At 39.5% G+C, this 15,545-nt stretch overlaps 2 protein-coding genes and 1 long non-coding RNA gene across 4 annotated transcripts in view; 1 reads left to right on the forward strand and 2 right to left on the reverse strand.

Moving 5' to 3' along the window:
- On the reverse strand, positions 1–3,426 carry LOC134447717 (troponin I, fast skeletal muscle-like). The gene is made up of 8 exons (XM_063197333.1): positions 3,368–3,426; positions 2,087–2,118; positions 1,956–1,992; positions 1,704–1,832; positions 1,523–1,612; positions 1,231–1,410; positions 956–1,043; positions 1–506 (listed from the first exon to the last, which is right to left on the reverse strand). Exons 2-7 carry the CDS (start codon positions 2,092–2,094, stop codon positions 978–980), a joined length of 510 nt encoding a protein of 169 aa, XP_063053403.1. The 5' UTR covers positions 2,095–2,118; positions 3,368–3,426; the 3' UTR covers positions 1–506; positions 956–977.
- LOC134447711 (troponin I, fast skeletal muscle-like) lies at positions 2,087–14,083 on the reverse strand. 2 transcript variants are annotated; one of them, XM_063197319.1, is made up of 8 exons: positions 14,010–14,083; positions 9,393–9,425; positions 9,268–9,304; positions 8,344–8,472; positions 5,231–5,320; positions 4,613–4,786; positions 3,368–4,484; positions 2,087–2,118 (listed from the first exon to the last, which is right to left on the reverse strand). In XM_063197319.1, exons 2-7 carry the CDS (start codon positions 9,398–9,400, stop codon positions 4,401–4,403), a joined length of 522 nt encoding a protein of 173 aa, XP_063053389.1. In that variant the 5' UTR covers positions 9,401–9,425; positions 14,010–14,083; the 3' UTR covers positions 2,087–2,118; positions 3,368–4,400. The 2 variants fall into 2 exon arrangements, with proteins under 2 accessions (XP_063053389.1, XP_063053388.1); XM_063197318.1 differs by lacking the exon at positions 14,010–14,083 and adding an exon at positions 10,964–11,046.
- The window catches only part of LOC134447719 (uncharacterized), a 5,775-nt gene continuing 1,365 nt past the window's right edge, over positions 11,136–15,545 (forward strand). The window contains exon 1 of the long non-coding RNA XR_010034619.1: positions 11,136–13,564. This is a non-coding gene — a long non-coding RNA (uncharacterized LOC134447719). The remainder of the gene's footprint in view (positions 13,565–15,545) is intronic.

Genomic DNA, 15,545 nt, shown 5'->3' on the forward strand with positions numbered 1-15,545 from the left:
AAAGCAAAAAATACAGAGTATGGTTACCACAAAGAAGTAAAGAAATTTGGATTGTGATGGCCTGCATCAAAATACAGCTTTAATAACAGATGGTAAATGCAAAAGGTTGGTTTATCTTTACATGGTGAGATGCATTATTGGGACAGAATATTACAAGCTTGATAAATACAATACATGATGTACATATCCTGTATGTATTATTTGTATAAAATAATATTAGCATAAAACAGTCTTGAGAGTGAAAATGGTGGTATATTACAATTCATATAGTATTCCTCTGCAATGTACAGAGAATGTGCATTCCTCTATATATTTCACAACTTAAAATCAACAGTCATGGGTTAATTGGAAGGCCAAACAAAAAACACACTGTACAATATCACATCACCTTCCCAATTATGAATGGGAGAGTTAAAAAGAAAAGCTTCAGAACGTTAGAAAAAAAATTGTTCCCATGTATGTTCCCGTAAGTGTCTCTCTTGGTCTGTGACCATGCCGTGATGCCACTGTGGGAAAGACAAAAAAAACACAAGGGAAAAATGGTAAATACTGCAATAACTACATCACCTATGCACATTAAATAATTTAGGAATATATTATCTAGGAATATGTTAATTTGGAATCAAGTCTATCAAAGGCCTTTTAGTTAGCTTGTTAAAATATGAATAAGACAGTGGTCTGCACACACTGTAATGTCAAAGCATATAGTGCATGTAGCTTGCCAAGCATGACCTTGGCTAGCTGACCATCATGTTAGTCATATACCCCTCTAAGGTCAGTCATGGGCACTGGTAGTGACCGTTTACATTTTAAATAGCCCTAGAGCCAACATTCACTGACTAGTAACTTAGCAGTGATGATGAATGATATGCCTTTAGCCTAACATGTTAGCACATTACACACTGTGGCTTTCAGTAGAAAAGCCTTTATGCATGTAGTCTACATGTGTTGTTACCTTTTCTGGGCACCTCTGAGACTTAGACTTCCATGAACATCTTCTTCCTGTCCTTCTTGTCCTCAATGTTTGCACGCCAGTCAGAAGTCTGTAAAGTGAGGAGAGTTGAGCACAATGTGGAAAATCAGACCAATCCCGTCTCCATAAGCACATGTCTGCATGCAAACTTGACTTTGTTTGAGTGTACTTCTTTTCTGATTAATGCCTTCTTATTCTAAAATGGGAAAACTGTGGATAATAAACATATTTGGTCTCTGACAACACTGAATACTCACCTCCTCAACCTTGACCTCCTTCTTGACCTGCTTCAGGTTGCTCCTCAGATCCATAGTGACCTTGTGCTTGGAGCCCAGCAGAGCCTGAAGCATCTGATCGGCGGACATACGCACTTTCTTCAGAGCTGGCTTCTTGAACTTGCCCTTCAGGTCAATCACTTGGAGCTTCAGATCATCAATCTGTGCCAATGAAAGAAGGATTATGTCAAGACAACATGCACGTCCCTTAGTAAGACAAATATGTACAGCTGCATATGATGTTGCGATTAATAGGGAGCTTCAAGCATTTTACCTCCTTGTTAGTCTTAGTAACCTTGGCCTCCATGTCATACCTCTCCTCGTCGACCTTTTCAATGCTCTGGTGGTATTTCTTGCACATAAGCTGCGAAGTTCAAAGCATAAAGCAATGAGCCAACTCACCACAAAGGAAACAAAAGAGGAATATTAAACTTTTAAAAGCTGTGAATTTGTACCTGCAGTTCCTCCATTTTTGTTGGCAGACTCAGTGTCGGGCAGTTCTGGGACAGAAACGCTTCCTTCTCCTCAGCAAGCTGCTCGGCCTCGGCCTCCAGCAGGCCCTGAGCAATCTGGAGCAACAAGCTCTGTGGGGGCCACCAAGAGGACAAATTAGCACCATGAAGGGGGGTTAGCATTAGCATGAAGCAGACAATGACATTCTCAAAAGAAATAAATGATAATAAATAAATGACACTGTAGTGACGTACCTTCAGGTAATGCCGGCGGCTTGAGGTCATCTTTTTGCTGTTGAGGTTTAAAAGCAAACAGTTTATCAGTTGTGCTGTGGAACATGCAAATCTCTGCTAAAATACTTTTTTTTTCAATGGTATAGACTTACTCAGACATCCTGCCTGCTTCTGCTGGTCACACCTTTTGGAATGAGAAAAAAAATAACAGTAATAATTTCCTTTCATTTGTTTGTGTGTGTTTTTGTGAGAATGGGGTGTAATTTTAACCTAATCTGCCCTCAGTTTCTGCAGGCTTGCGTTAAGACACCTGTCTTCTGTCCATCAGTCAGTCCCCAGCTGAGACACCCTATCCATTTTCTTGTGGGTGCCTTCGCTGAAGGAAAGGCTTGCGCCTGCTATATTTGGATGGGTGGGATCGCGTGTCGGTCGGACCTTGCATCTGCTAATTTACGACACATTCCTTTTTAGAATGTGTCATTAATACCAGAAACACAAGGCCAAATGGGTCACAAACATCGCCAAATGGGTCAGAAACAAAATCTGTAGTACTGTATGTGTTCCTAAATAAGACATCATAATTCAACTATTGGACAGAAAATCATTTCAGTGACAGAAATGATTTCCTTTGCCAGGAGGAATAGGGACATGCGTAACATGCTTGGCATCTGGGGTTCCTGTCCCTCATGTTACATGAGTTTACAAGAGGTAGTTGTAAACTAACACGGGCATATACAATCTCAATGAAGTAACTAAACCCGTTACAGTAGACTGACATATCAGAAGGTCCTAAAATTATACCCTCACTGAACATCCATTGTTCCTCAACAGGAGTAACGAATCTATTACAGGAGTAATGAAGCCATCGATAAGTCAATAAAATTCCAAACTGATATATCTTAGCAATCATATCACTCATCATCAGTCATAAGCCTCTTTGATCAGAAAAAAGATTGCCCCAGCCTATGGGACTGATCATCTTCCTTACAACATACCAGATATACATACAGAACATGAAATATTCATTTTAAATAAATAAGAAAACCAGCCTTCAGCCTACTGCTAGTAGACGAAGAGCACAAACTTAACCTAGGTACTGTGTAAGTGTACAAAGTATTGTATTACCTCAAGCACAACACTGAGACGCCATAACATACCCTTCCACTCTCAACTGTGTACAGTTCATTTGAGTAATGTGACCTTTGTTTGATGTGCATACAGTACATGCTTGACCCAATCCAAGTGGTAAGATTCTGACCATTGGAGTAAGTAGCAACCCACTATTTGAACTGAAATGAACACTAATAATGTTCCACCTGTTGTTCCCTGGAAACACTTAAGAGACACTTGATACACCATCTGTATGCAATAGTGAACTTCCTGGTTACGTCACCCAACAATTGGAGCGTCATAGGTACAGAGAGAAATCTCACCTGTGGAGAAGCAAAAGGGAGGGCCGCACGGACTGGCAGACAGGACAGCAGAGAGAGCAGACTGACCAACCGCAAGAAATGGCCAAATCAATAGCAGGACCTCTGATGGCTCAGGGGGGGCATCCAGGGACCTCTCTTTATGGACACAGGGATTCTTTCAGGCCAATGGGCCGGGGAGTTCCTGAAATACCTCCGGCCCTTGTCTGTTCAGACTCGTAAATTTTCCCATTCTTGAGAGGTGGCCCTTGCACCTGTGAGGCAGAATACACTTTTTAGAAACACAATGAGCCGTTAAAAGACTAAATCTATGCACAAAGGGTGCCAATGTCCATAGGCTTTTGATGAATGTACAGCACAATTCAAACGGACAAAGAACTATGACAAATAGAAAAGATAATGGATTACTCTTACCATTCAAGGTATCTTCAGTGGACCGAGAATCTCGGCATGTCATGTACATTCCCTCTTGAATTAATGTTAAACCTCATTATAAGGACATTTACAATATGTCTCTATCCACACAGGTGGAAGAGACATATGTTCAAGAGTGAAGTGTCATGACCTTCTGTGGTCACTAACAGTTCAAGAGATCTGACTCTCCTTTGAACATATGTAGGAAAACATCTCTTAGCTGCCTCAGTTTAAATGTATTTGCTTGCATTTCACGTCAACCAAAGTAAATGATGTATCCATTGACTACACAATGAATGAGTGAATGAATGAATGAATGAATGAATGAATGAAACATGAACCAAAAATGCTTAAAAGTGTGTGGATGAGTGTGTAGTGAGTGTAGCCAGTGAGGGGGGGGGAGGAAATTAAGAAGATAGTTTGAATCTCTTTCCGAAACATTTATTGGAAGATTAGGGTATATGGATGTGCTATGGCCATTCATTCTGTGAGAAAACAATGAACGTTGAAGCAGTTCACAACCTTCAATCCTGTGAAGAGACAAATGCAAGACGATGTGCGTGTGTGTGCGTGTGCGTGTGTGTGTATGTATGTAAAAAAAAAAAAACAGAGTCCAGGCAATTTATGCCTCAGCGCCCTCAAACATCTTCTTCCTGTCCTTCTTTTCCTCAATGTTCGCACGCCAGTCACCAACTGCCTCTGCAGTCTGCAAGGAAACAAAAGAGCAAAACAAATGTATATGGCACCAAACAAACCATTTGTAATTCAGTTAACTATGTTAGGATTTCTATAAACTCGTATTTGCCACTGTACTGTATGATGCCGAACGCTCACCTCCTGCTTGACCTCCTTCTTGACCTGCTTCAGATTAGCTCTGAGATCCAAGTTGACCTTGTGTTTGGAGCCCAGCAGAGCCTGAAGCATCTGGTCAGCGGACATACGCACTTTCTTCAGAGCTGGCTTCTTCATGCCTTTCAAGTCTGTGATCTTAAACCTCAGGTCTTCAACCTGTTGATAACAGAAATATTAACTGGCCGTGTATTGGGAGATTGACAAGGCACTACACTGGTTGATGTACGGTACAGAAGGGCTGCAAAATTGATCGAAATGAATCGAAAATCGCTATTTTGTCCGCAATGATTAAAAATCCTGGCCACGACGATTCATTTGTGATTGCACAGGGGTCTTTCAGTGTCCTTCAAGCTAGAACATGTTGACAGGCTGGTATTTCTGGCCAAAAAAGTCTGTAGGCCCACCTAAGCTTCATGCTATTGCCTTTTACATAATTATTACGATTCAGTGTTATTTTGTTCATTCCTTTTAAACTACATTTTAGGTTATATGTCATTGTGTGATTTTAAACAACATTCTGCACAAAATTGCCCAAATCATTGTGATTATCACTTTTTCCATAATTGTGCAGGCCTAATATACATACAGTGTAATACAAACCTCTCCAGCTCCTTTGAGTGACTTTGCCGCCAAGTCATATCTCTCCTCATCGATCTTGTCAATGCTTCCATGGATTTTCTTGATTAATTCCTGTGCAATAGAAAAAAGTAACATCAATACATCTGCTGTCTTTCTTTCAAAATGACATGTCAGAATGGAGAAGTAAAACATTCTTCTTGTTGCGCATCTCAAGGCACTCTGAATTTAAATGTGTACTTCTACTATACCTCACCTCACTCATAATAAGCCAACACAGAGAGGGGCAGGGGGAAAGGGAACAAGGTGTGAACATATCAATACGTCAAAGTCGAAGTGCTCCGAATGCGTTACTACGCCTTTCATTCATTTCTTTATCTACTGTAGATAAAAAAAATCACCACGTTTCATTTAGTGTAACGGCTTTTGGATCGGCTAACTAGTCATGGAAAGGTGTTTAAATAGGGAACACGTGGAAAAATTCGGCCACCCCAATGCTCCCAAAGGCAAAGCAGAGTCAAGTTAATGCGTTGGTGCAGTGCACGTTGCTGACTGAGGCCGTGTCCGAAGACGAGACGAGTTGGGATGAACTCATCTCAGCTCAGAGAAGAACATACCAGTACTTTATTGTTGAAACACAGTGGACTGTTCTTTTAGAGTTGCACTGTGTGGCCAGAGTAGGTATTAGAAATGTGCTGCTCATTGAAACTGTGCCGACTACTGCCAAATTTGATCTTTTCATGAATATTTACTAAATAATGAACAAATATTTACTAGTATGACCAAAGTACAGTAAGGTTAGCAACTAAAATCTCTATTTCTGGAAATTCAAAATGGCGGGCCATTTTCCTAGTCATATAACGAATACCTAGAATTTGATGGTGGTGGTAAGTATTCATGACAAAGGTAACATTTATGAATGGGCAGCATGAATTCTGGAAATAAACTACTAAAAATATTACACACTGCACCTTTAAGTGTTGTCGAATTATTCAAATAATTTGTATACAACTTTTTTCACTTTTAATTGTGTCTTGATGGTGTTGACATAGCAAAGTAAGAGCCTATTTTATGGAAAAAAGGAAAATGTGTTGCTGCACAGCCAACGGCATCATCTGTGATAACATAGGCTACTTCTTAATAACCTGTGATGATTTACTTAAAGGGACACTGTGTGAGATTTTTTGTTGTTTATTTCCAGAATTCATGCTGCCCATTCACTAATGTTACCTTTTTCATGAATACTTACCACCAGCATCAAATTCTAAGAATTCATTATGACTGGAAAAATTGCTCTTTTCATACATGAAAAGGGGGATCTTCTCCATGGTCCGCCATTTTGAATTTCCAAAAATAGACATTTTTAGCTGCAAAAATGACTGTACTTGGACCATACTAGAAAATATTTGTTTATTACTTAGTAAACTTTCATATAAAGATCAAATTTGGCAATAGGCAGCCCAGTTTCAATGAGCAGCATAGTTGCAGTACCTTTTTTGACCATTTCCTGCACAGTGTCCCTTTAAATATACGTCTTTGTGTTGTTTTAGCCACATTCTCAAGAATCAGTGATAGTAAAAAAAAACATGTTCTTTCAAATGAATTAATGGATGAATTAATGCAATAAATTAAATAAATTTATGCAATTTTATGCAGTTGTGATTTTCTGCTTAGTGATCATGGATGAGAAACGTTTGTTGTCGTCAATAAAAGCGTCTCACACACTGTACATGGCAAAAGGCTCACAAATACTGTACATGTATTTAGATTACTAGAGGTCTCCGCTAGTGCACTTAGCCAATCTTTGGGACAGCATCCTTGCTATCTGTCTATACTGTAGGCTCCAAGTTCAGTGAAAATATTCGTTCATATATATTCGTTTATATATGTCGTTTCAGATACAATACTACTTCTATTGTCATAATACAGTTATCGCTTTTGCCATTATATGAAGAAGAGAAATTGTGCATCTAATCCCCACTGAATAAACTTCTGCCCGTAGCCCCTTAATGCGCGCCGTACCTCCAGTGGCACGCTGTAATAGTCATTGAAATGTAACTACCATAGCACTACAATACTATGACACAACACAGGCCCTTTAGTAATGCACCACGACTTGGTCATTACCATACTGGTAACAACAAATGTATAAAGCCGCATCTTAAGGGGGTGTTGCAAATACATGATTAAAATGCTTCAAATCGAATGCAATTATTACAGTTAAGACAAACATCAGGGTAAATGTAAGTACATATCATATTAATAACAGATGAGGCAAAATGTGGTAAAGCTTTAGAATAAGGTTCTTCTAATAAGCATTTATAGTCACTAGTAAGCAGGTAGTAATACCCTTACAAGTGCCCAATAGCATGCTTATTAACTTTGTTAACATGCTTATTAACGTTGTTAATATCTGATGAGTAACTTTATTTGAGTAAAAGCATGAAAATCGGTACACATGGCAGGCATCTTGAAAATGTAGTGTTTTTCGCGACGCCTCCATGTTTAGTATTAGTCAGCATATCAAGATGGATATGTGTACCGATTTAAATAATAAGACTAAAAAAATAAACCACTATAAACACATAATAAGCAGCTTATAAGATGTTAACAAAGTTAATAAGCATGTTATTGGGCACTTGTAAGGGTATTACTACCTGCTTACTAGTGACTATAAATGCTTATTAGAAGAACCTTATTCTAAAGCGTTACCCAAAATGTTTCCCCCAGTACAGTTAGGCCGGCCACCTTGACAACAATCACATTCCACCTGGACTACATGCCCTGAAAATAATTTGCATTTGTAAGCCTTGCCAATGATAACAGTTGCATGTCTCTGACACCAACTTGGTCCAGACCATTGCTTTAGAACTTTATTTTTTACAATTTATTTTTGTTATGAGGTAAGAAACAGTCTCTCTCTCCCAATTATTTCCTGTCTACTCTCACATGTCTTGACGACAGAACAAAAAACTCCCAAAAAATACTTTTTTAAAAAAGCAATAAAAAATCTGAAAAGTCAACCACTGTGCGGTGGCCAATCTGCTAATCAATCTTGAAGATTTTGGGATTTACTCCACACCACCTTCACTAACAATTGTCATGCAGGAAACCGGATGGATTTGATGCTCTCTCACCTGGAGTTCTTGTACACCATATGGGAGATTGAGAGGAGGGCAGTGTTCCTCCATGTAATTCTTCCTCTCCTGAATTTTATCCTCAGCCTCTTGATTCAGCTTGGCCTGAGCAATCGAAAGCATCAAGCTCTGGAAGACAGTCAAAGACAGAACAAACATGAGCAAATGGCATGACAAACTTAAACAGGGATGGACTGGTCATCTGGGGTGCATTGCAACTATGGTTGCGGGAAATCCACCCCTGGTAATACAGGGCAGGTCTTTTTCCTGAGGTCTTTTTCCTGAGGTACTGGCCCACAATTTAGAGGAGGCAGCACATTGTTCCACCTTCAAAATACAGTGGACTGAGTCAATACGGATAAAGTATGAAAGCGGCTGGGTGTACAGTATGTGAGGGGCCGGTCCAGATTAAAAGTACCCAGGCCATTTCTTGACCCCAGTCCAGCCCTGACAGACTAACAACAAAGATATTAGGGCTGCACGTTTATGGCAAAAATCATAATCATGATTATTTGGGTCAAAATCATAATCACGATTATTAATCACGATTATTGATTGTTTACTGATTTTTTTTTGTGGAAAATTTCAACAAAATAAATTATAACCAAGAATTCATTACATACGGGACGAGCAAAATAAAATGAATTTTAATAATTGTGTAAAGGCAATAGCATGAAACTTAGATTTCTGGCCAGAAACACCAGCCTGTCAGCATGCTCTGGCTTCAAGGACGCAGGTCACTATTGCCACGATCACGATTTCGATATCACGATTTATCACGATTTTCGATTATTTTCGATTAATTGTGCAGCCCTAAAAGATATACAAAGATAATGATGCAGTTCATACATTTACATCAATACACGTACAGTACACAAAGACAAGAGAGAGGTCTTGTGTTCTACTAATTCTGCATTGCTTTACCTTCAGAGCATATTTGCGGCTCGAGGGCATCTTTTTCCTAGAGATTAGAAAGCAGTTGTCAATTACAAATAAAAGAATGAGAAGTCATCTGATTTTACTGTATTTTTGCAATGGACAATACTTACTCAGACATCTTGGCGGTTTTGTCTGGTCACTGTCTAAGATGAGTAGAAAAAACAAACAAACAAAAAACCCCAAACAAACAAGAACAAAAAACTTTGAGCTTGACTTTCTATATTGTGCTTAAAACTCAGGAATACAAAGTTGGGTGCACTCTGTGTGTAGTGTGCTGCAGTTTGCTCCCTGGGTCTGTGGTTTATATATTCAGTTTTCCTTGCCGTGGCTGCAAAACTTAGTTTAAATTAAGGTGGGCTTAGCACGGTGGGACAGATAATCTCCAGCTGGATGGTAGCACATGCTGCCGTTTCCAATGCTTGTGTGCGTGATACTCTATTTAACTATGACGATCCCACTTAAGTCGCTGTGAGGGAGTTTAGTATGGAATCTGTTGACCAGCACAAAGTATCATCTGTGCACAGGGGATAAGACACATGATCCAGGCCCTGACTTGAGGACCATTCTTTGGATGGATGAGACATTAGGCAAGGGAAGGGTCTGTCTGCTCTCAAGTATCCAAAATAAATGAGGTAAGCTGGTGGGGGCTGGGAAATAGTGAGTGATAGGAAAATCAAAGAGGACTGTATTCTGGATGATTCTTTTACTAGGCAGGAACTACTATGTGACACTAATGCTAATACTACTACCAATGGTATTTTCAATACATACACCCTGAAAAGGAGTTTGGCACCATTTAATTCCAATTAGCCCTTGTGACTTTGGATTCATCGCCTACTGAAATCATTAGCCCAATCCCAATAGTTTATATATGGTATTTCTTTGGGCTCAAGCCGGTTAAGGAGAGATCAGTGTCACAGTATTGCATTACATCAAGTACTGATGAAACCATTATAATTTGTTTTATTAGATTTGCTATTAGTTTATAGCAGCAGAAATGTATTAGTGAATTAGTTTTCTTTCAAAGGCATTCCTCATCCACATTATTAGTTTAGAGAGACAATAAAATCCAATCCAGACATTAAATCAAGGTGCAAGATGACTGAGATGCTTCAGTTCTTCTGCAGACTGGATCACTTTGATGTGGCAACCTTAAAGGTATTTCCTAACAAGCAGAGCCCAGATCAACACCTGTCAGTCTCAATCATAAATCACATGGTACATTGTTTTCCATATATTCTATACTGTACATTCTCATTTACTGAGCCCATAGACAGTGGCTGACAAACATATTGAACAATTTAATTGAAACTCCTCTGGTAATTTCACCTGCTCAATTAGACTGATGCACTACCCCTTTCACACCATGCCATGTTTCCCGCCAATATTTTCATGAGATGGATCCTCACTTAAACAAATGTTTTACAACAAATACTTAGTCAAGTTATTTCACCAACGCCTCCTCAGTCCAGTACAATCCATCAACTACAAAAGCCAATCATTTCATTCTACTGCATGATAAAATTCGAGGCATTGTGCATTATCGAAGGCAATCATGTCATTCTGTCTAATTGACCACAGCAATCCCAAGAATTTTTTAAACCAGCTGAAATATAAGCCTCTATAAATCATCTGAAAAAGACAAGCCAGAGAAAACAGGACACAGGATCAGACGTCTCACCTCAGAGAAGCAATAACTCCTGGGCTACACAGACTTGGCAGGATGAGGACAGATGGAGGGCTACTAGCACTTGTCAATAGGCAGATCTTGTATATAAGGCTGGCATTCAATAGCACTTCCCCTCTTTATGGTAATGGCTCTCAAGACAGGGGCCATGCCAGTCCCCAGAAATATCTCTCTGCTTAATATAGTCAAAGAAGACAACCAATATCACCATAAGCCTGTCATGTTAGAACAACTTGGGCCGAGCAGAAACAAACATTATGATTGGGACGTCCCATCAATCCCCAGCTCTGACAAGTTGCCAAGTGGTGTCAAGTTTATACATCCCCTCAAAGAGAAGGTTTCCTCTGGGTTGTAGAAACAATCTGACTTAAAGATGATGTCTGATCAATTCTCAGTTATATAGAGTGTTGAATAAACTCACAGGACACAGGATCTCTATTTAACGCTGCAATGGCCAAAGACCAAATAAAATAGTGTGAGAATATTATATGGCCACTTGTCAGCAGTTCCTCTCTGAGATCTACCTCCCCGAGGAGAACTTTCGACATCGGCCAGGGCTTAGTACTCAGACCGACAGTATGGTGCTATGACACTGGGATACTGGATAAGAAAGGTAAGCTTTCCCTGCTACTACTCTAATAAGCATATGTTCATGCTTCGGCAACCATTCAAATACTGTTATTATGTTTTTGTTTCCATATAGACACATTTTGTAACTTTTAAGACCTTCGTCTCGTTGATTTTCACTTGGCCAAAAGGAAAGTACTGCAATGAAATCGCTGTGGTTAATTCTGATTCCTTTTGATCAATTTTGATTCATTTGTAGTGCATTGATTCAATGACATGCAATTTGTCGAAGAACCACTTATGGGACATAGGTAAAGATGACACATTAAAATTGAAAAATACATTGACGTTAAAAGTATCTTTGTCCCAAATGTACAGTACAAGTCAGAGATCTTGAATGAGGCTACTGTTTTACAATGCTTTAATAAAATAAATCTCAGAAAAAAAACATGGGCATGACTAGATTAAAACAATATATCAGCAAACACAAAAACTACATACTGTACTGTATAGATACTGTACTATAGTTTTGTACAGTATTACATATAGTATAATACCAGTCTGGATGTTATTATGGATCTTTTTGCTGTGCGTTTTTTTAAATGTTTGTTTGCACGCTTATGAGTATGCATGTCTTTCTGTATATGCTCAAGGGTGAAGATAGTCTTCAGTATTCACACAAAGCCTTAAGAAAAACTTCAGAGACAATCACAACACAACGCAGTAGAGTAGATCAGATGAAAAGGCACCCCTTGTGAGACTTGTCTTAACCCTGGCTGAAACCCTTTCCTTTTCATATTGCATGTCATCGCACGTAACTCAACCCCCTGTCATCCCCATGAAGTGATGACAGGTCTGGCCAAAATATGACTCCTCCATTGGAAAAAGTGTTACCGTACCGCAGCTCCGTGGGCAAAGCAAGGTGCTAACATTTTCAAGGACACAGGATTGATATCGCCAGAGCATGCATGCGCTATGGTGCAGTTCAAAAACGTTACGCCAGTTCAAAATGCACGTACACCGTAGATACAAGAAGTGTCTGATGCTCAAACATACTATAATACACTCAAGGCCTAAATGTTACAGGACAAGTTACACATTAATCGTAGTCCCTTAATGCATGCCGTACCTCCTGTAGCACGCTGTAATAGACATTGAAAGTTAACTACTATAGTACTACACTACTATGACATAACACGGGGCCTTTAGTAATACATTACAACTTGGTCATTGCCATTCTGGTAACAGCTCATTTATAATGCTGTGTCTTAAGGGGTTAAAACATCTTAAAAAATGCAACCATTAATAATTTCTACCATGCATTATCAAGTTGGCCACTGTCATTTCTTATGTAATTTGAAAGTGATTTGTACATGTTTGTGGCAGGTTCAGACCTACAAACATGAAGAGTGCAGAGAGTGAGTAAGTGAGAAGAGAGAGAAGAGATAACTGCCACTCTGGCATATGCCAATCATCATTAACACTAGTCCCCTGCCAGCACAGGGTGACCACGATCAGGGGCGTAGCAGCAAAATGTGGGCCCTATATACAATAATCTCCAACGGACACCCCCAGTCATATATCTATATAAATAAGGCACTGTGTGGGCCCCCTATATACATGGGGCCCTGGTGACTCAGTCACACTTCACCCGCCTGTACGACACCACTGCCCACGATTCAAGGGAGTGGCCAGCATGAGAAATATATTTCAACTCCCTACAAATGGAGTAGGCTACATAATGACTGGACAGGTAGCCTTGGTATGATAGAGAACTTATACAGTATGCTGTGTTAAGTGTATAGCTATTTGACCTTATGTGACCTTCAAATGCAAAACTATTTGTATGTATTTGTGCTTCTTTGTTAATAGTAGTAAAATAACTTTTTTGTTGTTAACGTTAGGGCTAGAAATAATCAGATAACATGAATCCAGTTGCAAGAGCTGCGGCAGCGAAGGCAGCCTCCTGAACTCCTGTCCATCCCATCCATATTAGCCAGAGCTGAGGAGGGACAGTCTGCTGCTGAGGTGATGATATCTATTTTATGCTAAAAGATGTTGTTTTAGTGTTTGCTACTCTACTGTTTTATTTAGTGACATATTTCCATCTGAGAGATTTTGAGTCATTAATAGGCAACCCTTTTCCCCAATTTTAAATTTTTGGGAGCCTTCCATCTCTCTCTCTCTCTCTCTCTCTCTCTCTCTCTCTCTCTCTCTCTCTCTCTCTCTCTCTCTCTCTCTCTCTCTCTCTCTCTCTCCTTATATCGTCACCTTCACAGTGATGTAGTGATATAGTGTACGACTGCTGTTAGTAGGCTGTTTGATGAATGCTTTAACTACATGTAAACACGCCATTACTCAATTATTTCATGCAAATGCCAACAGCAAAATCATGGCTACCACAAGGCACAAATGAACATGCACAGTCCATACCACCAGCTGGCATGAATAAAATGTAAGTGCAATGCCTTACTGCAATCTTCAACAGGAGTCCCCTGGATGGCAGACTGATTTTTTTTCGTTCTCTGTGTGTTACTGGTTCAGATCAACAGAAGAATCATCTATGAAGGATGGAAAACCAAGCCCAATCCAGTCAGATATAGTCTGAATGTAACTGATGTAAAATATGCTGCTGAGTCAAGCTGTCCACTAAGATAACTATGGGACATAGTAGGCCAAAGAGTTTAAGGGCATTTTCACACCTAGACCTCTTTAAGTGAAGCGAACTCAGTCTTCTTTAAGTGGACCAAAATGTGAACCGATAGCAAAAGGACTCAGTTCTAATGTTTGGAAGTCAGAGGCGTGCTCAGTCCCTTTAGAAAGATGAAAAAAGTATTCTTGTGGGTGCTCTTTGGTTCAAGGTTCAATGTCAAAAAAGTTGCTTGAAAAGAGAAAAAAACTTTTCTTCACCAAGGCACTCCAAAAAGTATAGTTAAAAATGTCTTTATTATTATGACATGTCCATTAAGGACTTTTAAAATTGCCCACGAGTAGCGGCAGTAGAGCCTTCTTCAGGGCATGAAGAGGACTCAGTTCTGTTTTTGTTCATATTGTGAGTATATTACAAAAAAGAACCAGCTGCTCTTTCTGGCCCCGTTAGGCTTTTATGGCTTTTTCATCACAGGCAGCCCTCTAGAGCTCTAACTTGTCAGGATTCATAAGCGAACTGTACTGAGACCACGTCAATAAAGGTGAGTCACAGGTCTGAGTTCACTTAAATGGCTGAAAGGGACCAGGTGTGAAAACCCTAAAAGACTGACACTAATTTAATTAACCAGTGTTTACAATTTCAAAATGGCTTGGCTGGGTTTCAGCATGAACCCTGATTTGGTATGTGTCAGTGTCTGACGTGCTAGGTGTGCCAAATGCCCCCTCCCAGACGCAACCCATAGGAAAGCAGTATTGCTCATCTGTCGTTAAATCTTGTCTCTTTGAGATATATGTGAGCTTCTCATATTCACATCTTACTGTGATCAGTTGTTACTAGATTAAGAGCAAGAGGTAAGCTAATATGAGACAGAAAACATAACTCAGATAGAGGAGGTCAAATTGAGGTGATCAGCTGAACAATGTTTGAGGAGATTTTCTTTTTTATCCTTCTTTCTCATCTGTTTATCCCTCAAGTACGGCTCAACTGGTCGGCTAAACGTGACCTCTTTTTTTTCCTATGGGAAAAATCATCCACTCTTTAAATGTCTTAGGTCACAGTAGTTAACACAATAGAGAGAAATAACTTTAAGAAATATGTTTATAAGAATGTTTAAAATCATACTTTAAAAAAAAAAGTATTCAGACATTGTCATCATTTAGCCTACACTTAGTTTAATATAGCTTCCCCAAATGCAAAGCAGAACGCAGGAACTAATCAATATTATAGGTGACTAGCTTTGCACTGGGGTTGAAGCTAAATCTTAAAATGGGGAAGCTAGCAACAGTTAGCTTCTCAGGCTCCACCCTCGCAGTGAAGTAACACCTTCAGCTCTGCTACACTTGCTCAGGAAAACTGCTT

The sequence above is a fragment of the Engraulis encrasicolus genome, chromosome 4 (genome assembly GCF_034702125.1).
Source record: "Engraulis encrasicolus isolate BLACKSEA-1 chromosome 4, IST_EnEncr_1.0, whole genome shotgun sequence".
NCBI classification, from domain to species: domain Eukaryota; kingdom Metazoa; phylum Chordata; class Actinopteri; order Clupeiformes; family Engraulidae; genus Engraulis; species Engraulis encrasicolus.

Bases quoted from the DNA above. Each gene is read 5' to 3' on its own strand.
- LOC134447717 (XM_063197333.1), bottom strand. The intron at 1,411-1,522 runs GTAAAATGCTTG...TCATTGGCACAG, and splicing joins TTACTAAGACTAACAAGGAG to ATTGATGATCTGAAGCTCCA. The intron at 1,044-1,230 runs GTGAGTATTCAG...CTCACTTTACAG, and splicing joins AGGAGGTCAAGGTTGAGGAG to ACTTCTGACTGGCGTGCAAA.
- LOC134447711 (XM_063197319.1), bottom strand. The intron at 5,321-8,343 runs GTGAGAGAGCAT...TCTATTGCACAG, and splicing joins ATGGTGTACAAGAACTCCAG to GAATTAATCAAGAAAATCCA. The intron at 4,485-4,612 runs GTGAGCGTTCGG...GTTTCCTTGCAG, and splicing joins AGAAGGAGGTCAAGCAGGAG to ACTGCAGAGGCAGTTGGTGA.